Raw genomic sequence first — 21,028 nt, forward strand, 5'->3', positions numbered from 1 at the left:
ATATCACTGGTTCATATAAACCAACCAATAATACGAGAGCTGACAGAGAAGAACCTCTGACGTCGCACGCGGAGTTATTTCATAAATACAAAACATAAAAAAATTATAGCGCTGATAACAGAAGATACGATATATACAAATGTTTTCAAAAAAATGGCTTAGATTAATAGTCTATTAACAAAGAAAAAAGACAACTTCTTCATTCGTGGCGTCGCGGGCAGAGTAATTAAAAAAATCCAAAACTTCCAACGATGATAATGCGAAAAATATTAACCAATAAAAAAATTTAAAAATCACTGAACTTTCTAATTGTGTTACTACTTATTTTTTACATCATTATAATTTCCCTTATTCGCACCTAATTAATGTTGCATAGGGCACTGATTTGTTATTCTAATTGAATTTGACGCTAATTATGTGCCTATGTTTTAAGTTTTGGTTGAAATTATTGGTGTCTTTTGAAAAAAAACAACACGAAAATAAAACACAAAATAGGATATCAAAAATGGCTAGTTTATTTTATAATAAAATTATTAAGATGTATTCAAATTCACACGACCATTCACTCGAAAACATTTTACAATGCGACGCCCTCAAACCGCAAGTACTGTTTACAGTACAAACATACATAGTGTGATCCTTGTTGATGGCGTCTCGATGTAAAATTACATTCAATATTCTCTCCACCGTTTTATGTACAATTTCTTAAACTTAACGTTTTTAAATAGAGTAAGATTTAAAGTTACTTCATTCGTCTCTTCGCAACGTTCTTCCTAATTTCATTCTGCTGTATCCGGAGCTGATCAATACTTGGTTGACGGGATTATCTTCTCCAGTATTTCTTGTAATTATTTCAGATACTTTTTTGACTTCGATATTCTTGTTTTTTTCTGACGTTTTTATCACACTTTCTCCTTTGATTTTCGGTTCTTTTTTTTCTTGTTTTTTAGGATCCACTTCTGAGAAAGTCGCTTTGTGGTTGCTGTATTTCGTATCCTTTTGAACCGGTTTGGGCTGGGCTTCTGGTGCTGGTAATAGTTTGACGGATGATTCTACTACCCCGGAGTCCGCTACAGCGATTTGGTCAAGATCCTTGCTGTGGGCGTTTGTCTCCGCTACGTCCACGAATGATGATGATAACTGGCCATCAAGTTTGCTGACAGTCTGTGTTGAGACATCGTACATGAAGATTTCCCTGTTCTTTTCATCTCCGTCTTCAGTTCTGAAATAAAAATAAAACAAAACTTTCAAAAATAAAATAAAAGCTTTATCAAAAAGGTTTTCACAAAAACGCCAGTTTTTTTTTTTTTTTTTTAAACTGCTACAACTTATAAGTAGGTACAACACTACTGCAAAACTTTAAACAGTAGCTATCTAATAGATTGAGTTTTTCTACTGATGTTTTTTAGTGGAACTGCATTTTAATTATAATTTTAAAAATACGTTTATCGTTTTATTCCACTTTAATTTATATTTTTTACCAGTGACTGGGTTTCGTCTTGACCGACATCGTCAGACTAGTGGGAGACTAAACAAATGTCTATGTTATGTACAAGTGTAAGCAGAGGTTGTAAATCCTGATTTTATAAAATTATAGAAATAAAGGACCCTAAATTAAAATAATTCAAGAGTAAAGTAATAACAATTATATAAATTTAAGTTTTGTTTGAAATAAAAACAGATGTAAAGTAATGATGTTATTACTTATATTTATATTTAAGTTACTAATTAAAAATACTTGGTACACTTCCATTTATTTGTTTGACCAATTCACGCTTTTACCCTCTAGTGGGCATCTTCAGACTGGTGAATATTATATAGTGTAATAATATTTTTTATAAAACTAAATATTATCTTAAGTGAAGGTACATTTAAAACTAAGTTAAAAGAGATACAATACGCAATATTTTAATAGAACAGAGTGGGACAAGTTATTGAAACATATGCTGGCGGTGTACTGTAAGAGAGGATTCTATTCTATGAAAACATTTATTGTTTTATTACAATGTACTGGGTCCAACTAAGGGGGCTAATCAGGGTAAGTTTTTGAGTTCTATCTTCTGATTTATTAAAATTCTATCGCTATTATTTTTGATCTTATTTATCTAAAATTTCTAATCCATCTAACTTTGTACCTTTATGTCCTACATGTAAAATTGTCTTTTGTCTTTTGATTCGTCAAAATTATGTTTTAACTCATTTCAATGTGATGTATAGTTTGATATATCGTTATTTAATCCCTGTGAAAATAAATATTATTTCAGACTATATTTAATTGCTCTCCCGCTTTGTCCTATATATGAACCAGGACAATTACATGTTAATTCATATATTCCGCTTTTTTAAAAATTTGTTAAGCTGATCTTTACTATTAATTAATGTTTGGCCAAAAGACTTTTTATTATAAAACGAAACTAAAAGATTATTTCTTTGTAACACTTGTTTTGTTTTATTGCAAGTATTTCCAATATATTTTAATTTTACCCACTTTTTAATCTTATTATTTTCGATAGATGTAAGTCCTGTACATGATTGAGACATTGTATTTTTCTTTTGTTTTTTACGTATTAAATTATTAACTAGGGATTCTTTGATCTCATTGTTCCGTGCTAATGTTCACATAAGATTAAGTTCTTTTTTGTAATTATTTTTTTTAGAATTCCATCAAGAATTGTCAAAAAATAATTTTTATCAAAAAGATTTAAAATACATAATTTTATGTGCTTTTATAATAAAAATGTATTTTGATTATATGCATTAGAGAGACTAAGCATAGAAATTTGTTTAGTCTCCTATTAGTCTGACGATGTCGGTCACGAAGAAACACGGTCACTGGTAAAAATTACAAATAAAAGTGGAATAAAACAATAAACGTATTTTTATAATTATAAGTACCTTTCTAATTTTATTTATTTATTTATATTTACGCCCAATGGGCATTTTTATGGACAAATTTATACATATAAAATTATTACAAAAAAATTAGAACGACTTAATGGTTTATAGTAGACTTTGTGGGAGTGGAAGCGGAAGAGATGTGTTTATAATTGAATTTGATTCAGTGATCGTTTAAAAGAAGACAACTTGCTATCAAAAAAATCAAGACTGGTATGTTTGTTGGCAGGCCTAAGAATTCTGGGCATAGGGCAATGAAAACCATTGTTAATTCTATGGTTATCGGTATGAAATAGTAAGTTTTGTCTGAAGTTTCTAGTAGGGACATTTCATTTTATTGAGCTCAGTAGTTCGGGCGCATCAAAGAGTAAGTTGAGAATTTTAAATAGGACTTTAAGGTCGGATTTATTTCGACGGTCTTGAAGAGAAGATATATCCAAGGTAGTTTCTAACTCATTATACATATATAGGTATTGATTAATTAATACCGTATTAATTTTACATATATTTCAACACAGATGTAAAATCTTATTGGGAGGAGAGTATTGGAGTCAAACATACAAAACAATGTTAAATAATATATAATTTTTGTGTGGCGATAATGTATCACGAGTCTAGAAAGGATACAAGACTGGATATATCTATCGTATTTATTCAATGATAAAATTGTATTTTTTGTAATCTTCAAATGGTAATTTTTACATCGGAATTGGAAAGTAAAATTTGTATAAATATGCTGAATTGTATTACAATTTTGTTTATCCTCACGCTGCGAAGAATAATTACACGAATGAAAGTGATGCCAATAAAAAATCGCTAAGATAGACAAATCTTATCTTAAGGTTGTAATTATTATTAATCTTTTTAATTTTATTTAGTTGTATTCTATTAAAACTGTGCCTGTCTGTATTATAAGGAATTTTGTTTGTCATTGTTAAATGAACTAAATAAGTAGGTAAATAAATCTGTTTGTCTGTATAAGAAAGAGCACGAGAATCTAACTTATAACAAAAAAAGACATAGACGCTGTTCTGATGCCGGTGACTATTTTACAAACGGTATAACATTCACCAATCTGCCTACGTTAGTCTGTGTACCTAGATAGAGGATTTAAATCCCGTATTTGTCCGTAAAGTTTGGAACTCTATGGGTTTTTGTATTGTTTGTTTTTATTTCTTATTTATTTGGTATAAAATGATTAATTTTTTTAAGTAAGAGTTAAAAAAGAATACATACCCTGTTACAAGTAGGACAACAGATTGAAGCTCAGGGATCGTGTTTTTTTCCTTTTCCAACCATTTCTTGTAGTTCTCGATAGTGGGAGTCTTTACAAGTCTTTTCAAAGCGTCTCCTGTTACAAAATTGACTCCTTTACCCTTGTTTGGGGCTGCTCGCTCTGACCTACCGACGTCCTTCTCTGTTTTACCAGAATCATAATCAACTGGAGCTAAAACAACTACTGATGTGACTTTACGTCCCTTCAACTCTGGGACATCTGGTAGTGGAAAATGTGCGCCGTTGACTTTCAACGGGAGATATCGATTATATTTGTGGTCATGTATATTCACTGGATCAATCCTTTTGGCATCATCTTGCACATATTTTCCCGCAACTTGCTGTCCTTTAATTGTGTTAGGGTCAAAATGGACAACTTTCATTTCAACTTCTTTTTTATTTCCATTAATATCAACATAGCTTTCGAAGTTATCTGAGCTGGCGCCAACTACTCCTGTATCTTTGTCTACGCTTTTGGTAACCTTTTCTCCGTTTGGTTTCACAATAGATGCAATATTTTCGCTGCCTGAAATTTGAAGACCTCCTCCAGCGCCGTAGAAGTTGGCTAACTGATCAGGTGGGAGGTTTTCTAATGGAATATCTCCTACTTTATCGTAATCGAGAATACTGATTTGTGCATTTTCTAGAATCCCCGATGATAGCAGCTGTTGTCTCAATTCATCGGGAACCTCATCTGGTAAATCAAAACCAATAGGTTTTTTGGATTTTTCTTTTTTTTCTACAACTGGTTCATCAACTATGCTATTCGGTGTAGAAGATACAAACCTCGTTGTAGGAGATGATTTTTGAAGGAGCGTAGAAGACGTTACCAGTGGTGGTTTATTTGTATTGTGAGAAACGTAGGTCTGTGTAACTGGTGTTCTACCTTGGATTACTATTCCGTTATTCTTGTTTGATTCAGGTTTGTATTGTTGATTTTTCAAAGTAAAGTATTGTTCATTGTAAATATTAACTGGTCCTAGATTCTGGTTAGACGAAGTTTCTTTAGGTGGTTGTTTATTGAATGCTAATAACTGTTGTTGTTCTTGTTCGCTTTTTCGTAATTTTTCTTGGAGTTTGTATATTTCCTGTTGGTTTTTTTCGTATGCAGAAATTAATTCTGCCGAGGTCGACGATTGTTGACTACTTTCAATTGAAAACTGTTGCTTAGCATTATTAATTCGTTCTTGTTGTAAACTCTGTTCACTTTTATGTTGAGTTAATGCGCTTGGTTTAGGAAGATTTGAGAATTGAATTTGAGATTGTTGTGTATTTTGATATTGTACTTGATTTGAAGGATGAATCAATAGATGTTGTTCATATTTTGGAATAGAGGCAATCAGTTCTCCACCGGGTGGAACAAATGATCCAGCTAATTCTTGGTGGAATTGGGGAGGCTGTTGAGGCAGTGGTGGTTGAGGTCTCAAATTTTGTTGCTGGAATTGCTGTTGAATATTTAAATTATGATTGTCTTGTGAGAATTGGGCTTGTTTAGGTGGTTGTGACTGTTGTAAAGATGGTTTTACTTGTGGTTGAATAGATTGTTGGAATTTTACAGAACCTGGGAGAGGTCCAGCATTTTGGGGAGGCCTTTGTCGGTTTCTGAGCTCTTGCTGCTGTAACAGACGCACTTGTTCATAATATCTTTGATTGTATTCTTCTTGAGATATTGGGATTGGAGGCAGAATAGGTTTTCTAGAAGGCTCTCTAAAGTTTTGGGGAGATTTTACTGGAAGTTGCTGTTCTCTGGGTAAGTGAGGAATTTGCGGTTGTATTTGTGGTTGTATTTGTGGTTGGATTTGTGGTTGAATTTGTGGTTGTGATTGTGGTTCGAGTTGTTCCGTTGTAATTGTATGATAATTTTTTTGAAGGTATTCATGTTCATTGAAAAATTGTTGTTGCGGGGGATTTGGATGTGGTCGCTGGGGACCAAGAGGGAACGGTAGCCTTTGAGAAGATGGCGAGTTATTTGGTGAAAAATCTGGTCGCTGTTGAAATTGAGGAGGTCTTGGATTAGGACCGAATTGCGGAGGTGGGAAGTTTTGAGGAGGCTGTCTATGAACAGGTCCTTGTGGACCATTAAACGTCGGGCCTTGGGGTGGTCCTCGAGGGGGGCCTTGAGGAGGACCACGGGGAATATGTGGCTGGTTTGGGGGTATTATTTGGGGGTTACTAAATACAGGCGATGTGGGACGTGTAAACTGCGGTTGCTGGGATCGGAATGGTTGATTGGGACTATTTACAATAGGAAGTTGTTGATAAGTTTGGGAGAAAGGTTGCTGGAACTGAATTCTTTGTTGTGCTTGCTGATGGTTTTGTTGGAAACGTTGGTTTTGGAATTGTTGATGTTCTCGTAAAGGAATTTGCTGTCTTTTTGGAAATTGAGGAGGGGGTTGATTTGGCTGCTTTGGAGGTTGTTGCGGCAAAGCAACAGCCACTTGTGGTGCAGATTCTTCGCTTCCTTCTTGCGATACATGCTCGTGGTATCTATGATGCTTGGCTTCGGAACCAAAAGATATTCTTATACCGCTATCACTGTGATAGTCTTCGGAGTCGGGTTTAATAATAGCTCTCAGTGTTGTCGACGGAGGAGGAGAATGAGTCAATGTTTCTATAGGAGATAAAGTACTGTATTCTTCGTGATGATCTTCCAAATTTGAAGCTGGAGTAATGGCTGGAATGGGTGCATCATAGATAACATCTTTGCCATCGCCGTGGGGATTTTTCTGATACTTTACATAAAAGACCTGGATGGGTTCTTTTTTCCTGGGTAGTACTAACGGTTGAGCTACTGGTAGCGGAGGAAGAGTTTCATTCGATTCCCTTATAATAATTTCTATTATCGGTTCTGGATGCTCGTAGTATGGAAATGATACTGGAGAGTATGGAGGTCCATGAGAAGCAAATTGACTACCTTGTGCAGATACGTACTCATTTTCTACATAATCGTTTTCTGCAATCTGATCGCCGGAGTCCTTCAATGAAAGAATTTTAGGTTGCGCCTGTATTTCATTTCGATTGATAACTTCTTCTAAATTATCTACGTTTCCATCATAAAGTGGATCTTTTTGAGAGTATTGAACCATCGGTTCCATCTGCACCGCGTACGAAGGAGCCGGCAGGGACTGCCGAGTCTTGGCGGCCGAGGCAAATCTTCCCTGGGGATTTGGTCCCACGTTTCGCGGGGGCCCATCGTAGACGGGGGGAGAATTTGATATTCTTCTTTCGAGAGAGCGGAAAGAAGAAACACGAGAATGTGGCAAATTCAACGAATATTCTAAATTTCTTCTGTCTCGGATTTCTTCTCCTAATTCTTTGATACTTTTTTGAGAAACTGGCTGCTTATTTTCAATACCTGTCACTCCCGCGGTGACAGCGCACAGAACTACCACCTGTAACAAAAATGAAACAAATTAACATCGGAATCTAACAGTTGTAGTAAGCTATATCTTTTTATTAATGTTCAAAGCATTAACCACGTGGTCAAACGTTTTAATTAACGTTAGAAAATATTGGTATATAACTACTTGACTCAAAACTTACGTTTTTTCGTCAGGAAACTCACTACACCAACATGCAAATGTTAAAATATACTTTCACCTTTACCGTAACTGAAGTGTACATAGTATTTGCGAAAAAATGCATAAATTGCACTAAATAAAAAATTAACCAATTGTGTAACTTTCAACCTCCTAGACCCTCCCCTTCCTAACCCCCACCCTACACTTTTTGCAGCATATTGCTAAATACTATTAACCTAATTTTAGTGCATGTAAAGACACTGTGGTTTTTGCTTTCCCTTTAACTCTGCATGTAATTTATGTATTTTTTCGTAAATACGTAGTATAGGCATACTAAGGCGATGGTAAAGGTGGAAGTGTATTTTAGTTTTAGCATGTTGGTGTAGTGAGTGTCCTGATGAAGAGATGGGTACGTCTCGAAATCAATAGACATAATAAGTCGGTAAGTGGCAATGTACTAATATTAACTATTTCTTTTTGTTTTGTAAACATAATTACAAACGTCATTTTGTAAAAGAAAGTCATGATCGGTTGAAAATTTTCTTAGGAGGTTTATCTTGTTATAGCGTCAATGAACAAGTTATACCATGTTTGGAATCTGCAAGTCCGGAGCTTCCGAGAGTCCGGTTAGGAATATCTCCCTGGAAATCTTCTCTACCGGTCTACCGTGACTACTCGCTACCGACTACACCACACAGAGCGGTTGCAATTTCACCAAACTCTCCTACAACTCGTGTTATAACAGACACAGTCGCAGTCGCATTGAAACAGGAGCTGTATTTTGTATTCAAGCCTATTGTCTTAATGTTAATTAATAGAACCGATGCAGTTGGAATCGCAATACTATGTACAATAAATGTTTAAAATATATATTTAAGAACCAAAATTTATTTACAAGTAATTCAAATAGATCATGTCAAAGAAGGAATCGTGTGTTAGAAATACCACATTGTAAAACGAGGCTCGCACAGAGACATGCATATTGTATAGGCCCAAAAATTTTTAATTATTTTTTAACTGATAATATTTCTTTGATTCCAAACATTCAAAATTTTCCTTATTTTAAAAAACACGCACTATCCTGGATTCAAGCTAAAGATATTAACTTTTTTTTCCTATGAAATATTTTGTTGCCCTTTAATATGATAATAATGAATATTTTTATCTTTTTTAAAAATATTTTTTATTTCCTTTTTTAATTACAATAAAAAAAATCCATATAAGCTTTTACAGAATATTTTATTTTCTCTTTCTTAAATAACAAAAAAATATTATAACTGTCCATTTTTTATTATAGTAGCAAAAATTCATAAACATTTTCTTGTATACCCACGAACAGATAATGCCTTTGTGGGATTTTTTGTTCACTATTTTTACTTTTAATGTGTATTTCATTGCTTTGTAATTACGCTTTATTTTTTAATACTCTGTTTTACCTCTTATGTATATTGTAAAAAGATCCTAGATTATTTATTTAATTTTGTTATTTAGTATTCCGTCCGAAATCGAAAAAATCGTCTAAAATCAACCGAAATTGTGTTCATTTTTTTATTCCAAATTTCAATGAAATTAAGATATGCAGTCTCTTTTGCGCCAATGTGTATCCAATTACAGAAAAATTGTTTCAAAAATAATTATTTAACAATCTTATTTCAGATATCTTAAAAACTGATGATATTTTAACATTCCACTGTTCTGTAGAAATAAAAGAAAGTTTCTGATTAAGAGTAAAGTAAACTTGTTACTCCGCCTGACCGCAGCAGAACCGAGTAGAACCTCGGACGCTACAGAGAGCCTTGACACTGAATGAATTCTAATAGCCGATAAATAAATATTGACCCAATAACATTATTCCATAGTAAGTGGATAGTGGATAGTGGATAGTAGCCACCTACTACCTAGGTAGGTGGACCAGACAAACCTGTTTCCTGACCGACTCAGAGCTGAGGAACCCTTTCGAGACCAATCGGGTGTTGAGACTGATACGAAATGATCAATTATTCACAATTCATATTATATTTAACAATTTTTTTATTATTTTTTCAATATTTTTTATATATTTATATAGTCTTAAAATAGTACAAACATAATAAATGAATGTCCTCATATTAACTTATATGTAATTATTGTTAAAACATATACTAATTATTAACATTTCTAAACAATATACGTACACTTAAAAAGAAAACTTCTATAAAGCTAACACGAATAAGATTACTTTTTAAAAACTAACTTAACATATGTTTTTTTAACTGATATTTAAATGAAAAAGTATATTTTGTTCTCTTATTTCTGGTGATATTTCCTTATAATATAACTGTACAGCTCGGTGCATCAACGAGTTCTGTGTATTTGTTTTCCTGCGGAATGGTAGTCTTACTTCATGTTTATTTCTTGTTTTATATACGTGTTCACATTGATTAGAAAAACTCTTTTGAGGTATAACTATCTAATTTATGAGCAAAAAACATTACATTAAAATATATTAGTTGACGTACTGTCATAATTTTTGCTTGTTTCAGTATCAACTTTATATTAGTGTATTTATTTTTTTCAAAATTACTCTCATAGCCCAGCCCTATTCTGCAGAACAGTAAGTCTATTTTTTTCCCCTTCAGTTGCCAAAAACAAAATACTACTTCAATAATTTATATGAGGCACAATAAATCATCCTGCACGAATCTGCAGTTAGATATCTTCTGATTCTTCTCATAAGAGAAACCTTCCTCGCTATCTTATTTGTCACATATCTTGTATTCTGGGAAAAAGTAAATCTAGAATCCATAATAATCCCCAAATATTTTATCTCTTTCACTTCCTTAAATAGTTCTTCATCCATCACTATTGTTGGTGAAATAAGGATTTTTTTTATTTCCTATGCTCATAAACTTAGTTTTATCAGTATTCAGCTTAAGTTTATTCTTCTTCAACCATATTTCGATATTTTTACGGTCATATTTTAGTTGATGTACTATGGATTCATATTTTTCTCCTGCAATATATACCAGGGCATCATCCGCAAACAATCTTTTTTTACAGTATTTAAGAATTTTCACCAAGTCATTAATGTAAATAATAAATAGTATAGGGCCAAGAACTGATCCCTGTGGTACTCCCAATGAAATCATAAGACCTTCAGATAGAATACCTCCAATTTTCGTAGTTTGTAAATATTTTGTGAACTATTTTAAAGCAATTTCCTTTACCCCAATTTTCTCAAGTTTTAAAATGATTATTTCTCTATCTATTCTTGTTTTTGTCCGCTTTGTGATCCGGTGGTTAGCGTGTTCCTAACATGCATTACGTCCTTAATTTCTGCGAAGTTGTCATGAAACACCTATGTGCGTCTTAATTTTAGTTAAATTGTTAATATTAAAGTAATCAATAATGTAACAAAATAACAGGTTAAACTTTAATCTACAAATATTCAAAAATGAAACGAAACATCAAAATAATCTATAAAGTTGAAATTAGGAAAAGTATAAGGAAGGAAAGCAGAAACGGATATAATTTATGAATAAAATATTATTTTCTCTTTGATGTCTTAAAACAATAATAACAATCGCCGTCAAATTGATTCGTGTTACTTTCTGTACCAATAGCAAACAAACAAAATAGTACGAAGTTCAAATATTGCTAGAACCGTTACGTGACTACACAATAAGTCGGCAAAAACGTGTAATAATTAGCACAAAATGAAGCCTTCCTGCTAGATACGATAATCGCGCCGCTAAACAACGCAAAATCGTGCACTTAGACAAAGTTCCACAACCCATGTTCATGATCATGAAAGTTGAGAGTGTAATTTCCGTTTCACGGTCATACTTTTGAATGATTTTCATGATCGCAAAAGCACTTATCGAATCCTCCATTACTGGTTAAAGGAATTATTTTTGATTTTCTTTGCCATAAAATCACGATTTAAGAAAACCGTGAATGATTTGTTTTTCGATTCAATTCTTAAGTCAGAGAAATTTATCTTTGGTGATCCGAGAGAGTTCAATGTCGTGTATGAACATATTAAGTTCTCCAAAACGAAAGCCATTTTCAATACAATTTCAGTACAAGTTTGGATTTCGTCAAAGGGAATAGGCCATTGCAAGAGACTGATATCCTATGAGCGAGTTTTCCAGATGTTTATTATGTAATACAACAAACAAACAAAAAAACCATCACGCCGTTTCCCCGTAGGTGTAGGCAGAGATGATAGAACGTCATATCACTCTGTCTTTGCATACAGACCTCCCTACATTTATACCCTCTACATTTATACATCTTCTCATACACGCACGCCGATTATTCCCACTCTTTACATGTCCATCTTCAAGAATTTGATGAACTTGATCGTACCGTGTCTTTTTATTCGCATCGTAGATCCTTTTAGCCGTTCTTTCGCTGTCCATTCGCTCTACATGTCCAAACCAACGCAGCACCCCTTTCTTGATTCTGTCGATAATGCATGTCTCAGCCTTACACAGTTCACGGATCTCGACATTGGTGTACCTATCGTACATCGTTTTACCACACATTCGACTGAGGGATAGCATCTCGACAGCATTTAACCTACTTTCATCATTAATTTTCCAATTCCAAACTTCGCTCCTGCTAAACTGCTAGTTTTGCCTACTGCGATAAACATTTGTTTACCAAAGTAGATTTCAGTGCACCGTCCACCCTGTTCTCGGCACTCACCCTCCTTTCATTATCTTTCTCAGTATGTTCATCCCTAGTAAACATACTTTCCAGATACACAAATTCATTTACCTGATTCAGAATATCTCCGTTCACCCTGATCTCACATTTAATTATATTTTCATCCCTTTCAAAAACCATTACTTTTGATTAATCAACATTCATAAGCAAATCGGTAATACAATATTTTGAAATTGTCCAAATTTTTGTAGACAAGGACTGGATTCAACTCCCTGGGAAGCTGTTCATATTAACATATTACAACATAGATGAAGAACATTTAAAAGAAGGTAATTTTAAAGTCTAGGCATCTACAGTACACACTGTGTAACATTCACTATTCTGCCCATATTCAAACATCTTTGTTCTTTAAATTTTTTCGGACAAACTTAAAATATTGTTGATAAATCCACCTGGTCCATGAAAAAGTATAAAAAAAAAAATTTTCAGGCGTTGCCTAGTATGTAGGTGAAATAATTCAATTAGATGAATCTCACCCACATAAATAAAGGTTTCAGCTCTTTAACTTCACAAACATCAACAGATGAAAGAATTGAAGGAATACAGATGTTTGAATATGGGCAGAATGGTGAATGTTACCCAGTCTGTAAAGTGGCCACTTAAACCAGCCATTGACAGGTTATAAGCCCTGTAGATGCCTAGAATTCTATATAACCATATTTTTTTTTGGTATTCTTTGATAATGTGCACACCTTTACTATCCATTATGTTGTATTCCAACTTGGACAACGCAGGGCTCTTGGCCTCATAGAGTTTGGGATACGATATTATTTTTGTCTGAATAAATAAATAAATTTTACATTTTGACGGCTGTTTCTCCGTGATTCGCAATATCATATTGTGGAAAAGGCGTTAAGAGGAAAAGCGGTAGGACTTTTTTTTCATACAAACGTATTCCCGTATTTTCACCCTGTTTTATCTGCCGTCTTCGGACGTACGGTATACAAGCATCATAAATAATTTTGAAAAACGGAAAAGGTACCGACACTGAAAATTCTAATTGTGAGACTGTTTCTTAAAAACAACCAAATCGGTTCAGTTTTGGGGTGCGAAAACGGGACAGCGAAATTTCGATTTTACTTGAGTAAATTTAGTCCGGCATGCAGTTTTTTCTTTCAGTCTTTTTTGCACACTATCGGGGGGGCATTTGCGAGAGAAAGACAGAAAAATAATGGTCAAATGCCTTACATTTGTTCAAATGCCCAGATAGCACCCATCCTCTAACCTAACCTAACCTAACCGAACACTTTAATTTGAGAAAGCTTATATAATTACACATTATATTACTTAAAATTACATTAAATTATGTTTAAATTGTCTGTAATGATAAAAAATTAAAAATAGGCATACAATATTCCTACTAAATAAAATTTTAAAGTAAATTTAATACATATAATATTTACATTTACGTTTCTCATTACGTAAAAGAAAAAAAAATGGGGAGTGACATTTTACAATCATTTGTTTATTTAATTATTTATTATTAATATTTTAGTAGGACGCATACATTCTAAAAAAATATATAAAAGGTGTTTTCAATCAGTACTGCACAAAAAAGAATTATAAATAAAACTTTAAATATATTGTATTCCTATTTTATTTTCTTTGTTCATTACATTAATGAAAAATAATCCTCTGTAAGTATAACGAGAAAAGTTTTTTGCAATATTTATCTATTAACATGTCTATAAGTAAATAAATATTATTATAAATTACAATGAACTACTATTTATTTTTTCATCATCATCATCATTCGCACCTAATGGTACATAAATCGCAGCGTATCTTGATCATTTTTGTTACAAGATGGTAATATGATCAGTTTTGCGCTTCAGGTACCAGTCCTGGGACTATGAAATATTTTAGTGTGAAAACGATGCCGACAAATTTATTTTCTACTAGCAACATGTCTCATTTGAAAGTTAATTGCAGATTATTTTCGGGGGTTTTTCTAATCGTGATTCACACGGCATTTGATGCGCTTTGCAATCTATTTCGCAAGGAATAAGTTAGTTTTCCGTAGGAAGCGTTTTTTGTGATATTTTACTAATGTTTTTATATCCGGTCATATAGACTTGTAAGGAAGTCGGTAAGAGAAAGATCAGAGTTGGACTAAAAATCGTGTAGAAAGGTGTCGGCGCTTTTGTCCGTGCTTATTGGATACATTCTCCCGCGCTTGCCCGAGAACTGAGAACCGAGAACCGACAACACTAAACTATGAATAATAATCATTTTATACGCTGATTGCGATCTTGCGCAGGTCATTGAATTTGAGAACATTATTCCGCGTTAGAAATAGGGACACCATGCAATTACAATTGCATTATAATTTGAATTTGTTGGTTAATGTATGAAGCATATGTTAAAACTAAAATATGTTATATGCAACTACTATGGGGAACAGGATATCAAAATGACATAAACAGACAACAAAGACAGCAAAATAAAATATTAAAGTTAGTATATGACCTTCCCTATCTAACAGCAACTAAAGAACTTTTTGAACAAACTAAACAATTAAACGTAACTGAACTCTTTAAACTAGAATCTTTAAAATTTATTCATAAATTAGCCACTGATGTAATTGTAGACGAAGAATTAAAACTTGAAAAAAATTGTAGTAAACATGAACACAATACGAGAATTTCAGAAAAATATCATATACAATCTTTTAAAACGAGAAAAGGACAATCGAGACTTATAAACCATGGACTGAAATTATACAATAAACTACCAGACAAAACTAAACAAAAGACTCAGGCAACCTTTACAAAAGATGTTAAAAATATTATTATTAACAGTAGAATTTGAATTTTAAAAGTGAAAATATTTTGTTAAATGTATGTAACCCGTAAGGGTTTATCAATAAAATTTAAATAAAAAAAAAAAAAAAAAAAAAAAAAAATTACATAATAAATGAATGGTCTCGGGCGAGCCCTTGGTCTTGAGTGATGGTTTGTGGGTATACAAAATTTGCCTGTCATACCTAAACGAGACCATTAACAAGAGTTCAAATAGTCTTGAAATATATTTTTTTATTAAAATAAATATTTACGTTCTTATGATTTACGCAAATATTTAATTTTGAGGGCACTTTTCCAACGAGTTGCAAATAACTCACTATTATAAAATGGGAATCAAGTAAGGGTATGTAGAGTGGGAGAGGGATTTGAACCACGGACCTTTGAGCCGTGAGTCCGAGACACTAGCCACGAGATCACAACCCGATTCAAACACGCGAACAGAACACTCCATATAATACCTACAGAAGACAACCAATAGGCTTGATTCAGAATAACAGAGAATGGACATTTTTTCCATTTTTTTGCTCTCTATCATTAAATCGAATAAAATTTTCCACTCCTACTTTCCGTCATTCATCCTTCACCACTCCTCATCAATTTCCTTCTTATTATTTAATATTATCAATTTCTTTCTATCCAGCAGGCCCTACTATTTTTATATGTTCATTTTTTTATAGCTAATATTTATAATCATTTAACCTGCACATCTGTTTGCATTCGATATAAATAAAATATAATCAAATAAATTAACCCGGCTCTTGCGGGACTGAGTCACCTTCTCAGTTCTCACTGGAGGAATTCTCGTTTAGCTAAATGTATTTTTTTTGATAAAAATAAATACCCTAATAAATAAAAATATTGTTAAAAACATTCAGCTCATTACGGATTTGGAAAATAAGGGTAGAAATATTAATAACTAATTTTAATGAACAAATATAATTTTTTTGTCTGGTTTTTATTTACTTTATATTTCGTCAATGCCCCTGCAATATCCGTTGAGTGTTTCTTTAAAGTACTTTTAATTTCTCATTAAGATTACATAACTTTGTTTCACTAAAACAAACTTTAATATTTGCTCGTAATGAAATGACATATTTTTCGTTATGTTATCAATAAAAAAAATCCATCACCAAAAGGCAAATTGTTGTAATTATGTATTTTTTTAAAAAATATACCGCTTAACGGATGTTACAGGCGCAACGGTGATTTTCAACGTATGGTCACTACACAATAGTGAAAAACATGTTGTCTAGAGAGAGAGTAATATGGCCTCGGGTTATGCATTACTATTATCAGCCTACAGAAGAAATATTATATTTGTTTACATCAGCAGTAAACTAAATTACTTCTTCAGCTGCAGACGTTCTAATCCAAAAGTCTAAAGTTCATTACAATATCTCTCACTTACTTTTTTGATACTAACAAATTTATCCAACTGATTAAATTTTAGAGTGTGCACTCTTTTCCGACGTTTTGGATAGCCCAAATGTAAACGGACACATGGCATAAAAACCCAGAAAATCTTGCTGTTGTCCAAATGAGATTAACTTGTTAAAATCACAAATTTATATCTAAATACCAATGCAACAAGGCGTTGTAATTAAAATTTGAACAGTCAGCTCGTTTCATACAAAAAAGAAAATGACAAAATTCAATAAAAAAAATTTGAAAGGGGAAGTGAGGTTACTGACTGCATAATAAATGTAAACAACGAATGTCTCGAACAAGAAGAAAAAATTGTGAATCTTAGAAGAGATGAAAGCGTATAAAAAAATGTTAAAAGGAGAGTGAATGCGGGCAACAAAATGAACGGCGCACTAAGCAAAGTAATTGCTGATAAAAATATGTCTATCGAAGCTAAACTGGCAGTGCACAATGGAGTTTTAGTCCCTACACTTATGTATGGAAGTGAAACATGGAACTGGCAGAGGTATGATGAAAGCCGAGTGAACGCGGTTGAAATGCGATCTCAAGAACGAATGTGTGGTAAAATGAATGTGAGACAGGGTTACGAATAATGATATCAGGCGATAGTGTAAATCTGAGTCAGGTATAATTGATAAGATTAGGAAAAGGATCTCTGGGATGGTTTGGTCATGTAGAACGAATGAACGACGAAAGAATGGTAAAACAAGTGGTGATAATGAACGGTAACGCGAGACGAGGACGATCAAGAAAGACGTGGCATGATCAGATAAACCTAAATCTTAAGTCTGGTCATTTTAAAAGCAGGCAAAATTAAGGACATGTATGACAAGATGTATTAATGTGGAAGAAGCTAGAAATGTATGCCAGAACAGACGAGTCTGGCGGTTCTTTCTCTCTATCTACCCTTACGAGGAAATGGCGTGATGGTAGTAGTAGTAGTAATAAAAAATTCATTTGGAAGCCATTTACAGGGATTATGACTTGTCCTCGACTGGAAGTACTTTGAACGCTGTGTACCATTTACTATTCTTATCTTTTAATTGGTCTTAAAGCTTAAAGTATAACAAACATTATTTTATATAAATGTCCTAATATTAACTAATATCTAATTATCATTAAACTGTGTATTTATTATCTACATTTCTTAACTATATTTCCTTCTTCCCCTATACCTATCCTTATTTCCACATTATATTGTTTGATGTCTTGATCTTTTTTTTTCTTTTCAATGAAATATACACATTATTACAACATTTATACATTATAAAGAAAACAAAGTATTAAAATATATTTTGTCCCGATAAACTATTCAATAATAGTTTGTCATCGGGTGCTCAGACATTAGTTTTAATTAATAATCAAATAAAAGGAGAACAGACATAATACTGAATACGTATAAAATAATATCATAAAAAATAGTTTAAAGACATTTTTTTTGAAGTAAGAAAATAGAGTAAAATAATACAATGAAAATTAAAGAATAGCAATTTGCTGGAATATTTTTTTAAATATAAGAAAAAAATAAACATAAATGTAATCAAAACAAGATAAAAAATAAAACAAAAGTAAATCGGAAATTTCAATTCATATCTAAAAAAAAAATTTAAAAAAAAGTACCTATTAAAATAAAGATCTAAAAAATGTAAATAAAATAAGAAATTAATAAAAGAAAAGGTTAACCTAAGAAAATAACAAAAATGTATTTAATGAGAGATAAAAAAAATGTTTTACACACATAATAATTCAATATACAAACGTTCTGTCTATTTTTTATATCTTTCAAACAATTATATTGTTGCTTTATTGATTACTTTAAATTAAACTTTATAAATCATGTGTAAATTATTACAAAAATTATATTTTTGTTTATTTAAATATATGTTTACGTTATAATATTTAGGTTTTAGTATTCTTCATGCATATTAATGCATGCTTTCACTTTCCATTTTCCATCATGTTGTATCGTAACTCAACACAAGGCTCGTGGCCTCATAGAGAGATACATTGAAATTAACTAAATTGTAATATATATCATTATTTGAATAAATAAATAAAAACAAATCCAACAAATATTTGGAGATGGACATCAGAAATGCCAAAAGTCGGAATAATCGGCGTGCGTGGATAAGAAGATGTATTAATGTAGAGGAAGCGAGGTCTGTATGCAAAGACATATTAATGTGGTGTGAGCAGAGATGAAAGAATCCCACTTAATGCATGCACTCGTCCATGAGATATAATATGAATGAGGTCTGTATACATATACAGATTAATAAAGCGTTTTATCTTCTCTGACTACTCCTACAGGGAAACGGCGTGATTTATTTATTAATATAAACGGCACGCAGTGCCTTTTACCTTACAAAGATACATATTATATTTAAAAGAATTAAACACTTCAATATAATGTGAAAATCATAAAAATCAAATTGAAAAGTACTATGTTACATACAATACTATAACACAGTAGTTTCGTATAAAGAACATATTAAGATATGAAAATTAAAAAAATAATTTCACTTTGTGTACAGATAAAATTTTAAAGGGAAAAGAATCTTTATGTTTTTTTCTTTAAGAGGTACAAAATATAAATATATTAAACACAATAAAATTCTTTTGTATAAAAAAACAATTAAAGTGATTTAAAAAATAAGTATACACGTAAATATGGTACACAATAGTACCTAAACAAGAGTAAACATGGGAAGCACCGTAATCAAAAAATGTAAATTACCGTTCATCATCTTTGAAATGATTAAATAGAGTTGATTCATATAAACCATACTGTATGTGAAAAATATCAGCAACGTCGGAATAGTTATTGCCGAGTACGTGGAGTCGATTCAGAATAGCATTATTTTATTTTATTTTATTTTATTTTATTTATTTGGATAACCAACAGCTATAATTATATAATATTTATATAACAAAACAAATAACAAATAAGCCAATTACAGGTTTTCACAAGTTGCATCACAGTAAGTTAAAAAAGATTCTCGAACATAAAATGAATAGTAATTAAATGTAAATTTAAAAGAAAAGAAAAAAAATACTACGAGTTACTTTGAAAGCAAACGCCGCACGTTATTAAGATTATTTTCAAATAAATCTATGTTAAATGATTTATTTAGTACATTAAAATTATTAAAAGTTCGCCATAAATATGAATTTTGCCTATAATTAGATGAAACAAGAGGTATGTGAAGAAGAGGGTTATTTCTTAAAACTTTGGAAGGAACATTGATAGAAAGTTTGCAAAGTAGTTCAGGACAGTCAATTGAACCAGAGGCAATTTTAAGTAAATAAATTATATCCGCTATTTCACGACGTTTTTGCAGAGGCAGTAGGTGATGTTTTTTACATATATGAATATACTGGTCAGATTTAAACTCAAGTTTCAACCGGAAACACATGAACTTTACGAATTTTTTTGAATATTTTCAATGCGTGATATCTGCACATTGTACATAGGATTCCATATTTGTGATGCATATTCTAAGTTGCTTCGCACTAATGTACAGTAAAGGATTTTAAGTGTCTTTGCCATAGTGAACGACGTAGAGCTACGCATAACAAAGCCAAGCGCACGCGATGACTTTTTTATGATGCTGTCAACATGGGCGTCAAAAAGTAATTTACTATCATGGAAGACACCTAGATCCTTTACACATAATGAGCGTTGGAGGTTTTGACCCTTAAGCACATAGTTAGTACGTAAAAATTTTACTTTGCGACTAAATGTAATAACTGAACACTTAGAAGGATTAAGGTCCAAGCAGTTGGAGTTGCAGTAATCCTCTAGACGGTCGAGATCTGACTGCAGATCAAAGACGTCAGCTGGGGTCTTGATTGTTGCAAAAATTTTCATGTCGTCAGCAAAACAAAGCAAACGCGAAGAGGTAAAGCATTTATCAATGTCGTTAACAAAAATTATGAAGAGCAAAGGTCCCAGAAGAGACCCTTGAGGCATTATATGAATATACTGTGATGGTTTTTTTGTTTGTATATAATATTTCGTAACCGAATAAAAAAACACGGTTCTTTCTCGTCCTTTCCCTCATGACTGAGGATGGCGATCATTATTTTTGTGGTCTGCCTCCAGGGACGCTATTCTGAACCGTCTGGTTCCGGGCAGAGCGAAGAGCGTCAGTAACTTTAGACCCCAGCGTAGATTGAATTAAGTCGATCCATCGGGTAAGTAAGAGATCTCTGGATCTTCGTCCTTCCACTGCGCCCATCATAACAAGCATTTCGAGGCTGTCTGGCTCTCTCCTGGCGAGTCCAAAATATTGTAGGATTTCCCTGCAACATATAGTTGACAGCCGATCCCCAATATTTCATTTATTCAATATGAACACAAATGGTAATAAAAGGTTATTCCATCATTTAAAT

At 32.5% G+C, this 21,028-nt stretch overlaps 1 protein-coding gene across 1 annotated transcript in view; it reads right to left on the reverse strand.

Annotated features, from left to right (window-relative positions):
• Positions 1-492: 492 nt before the first annotated feature.
• LOC148285467 (uncharacterized) overlaps positions 493-21,028 on the reverse strand; it is a 64,735-nt gene continuing 44,199 nt past the window's right edge. Inside the window, exons 2-3 of the mRNA XM_088224747.1 lie at positions 4,132-7,562; positions 493-1,222 (exon numbers count right to left, since the gene is read on the reverse strand). Of these exons, the coding sequence (XP_088080873.1) occupies positions 748-1,222; positions 4,132-7,562 (3,906 nt within the window). The 3' untranslated portion in view covers positions 493-747. The remainder of the gene's footprint in view (positions 1,223-4,131; positions 7,563-21,028) is intronic.

Source organism: Micrasema longulum, unplaced genomic scaffold, assembly GCF_059751315.1.
Source record: "Micrasema longulum isolate JH-2025_06_02 unplaced genomic scaffold, ASM5975131v1 h1tg000033l, whole genome shotgun sequence".
Lineage (NCBI taxonomy): Eukaryota > Metazoa > Arthropoda > Insecta > Trichoptera > Brachycentridae > Micrasema > Micrasema longulum.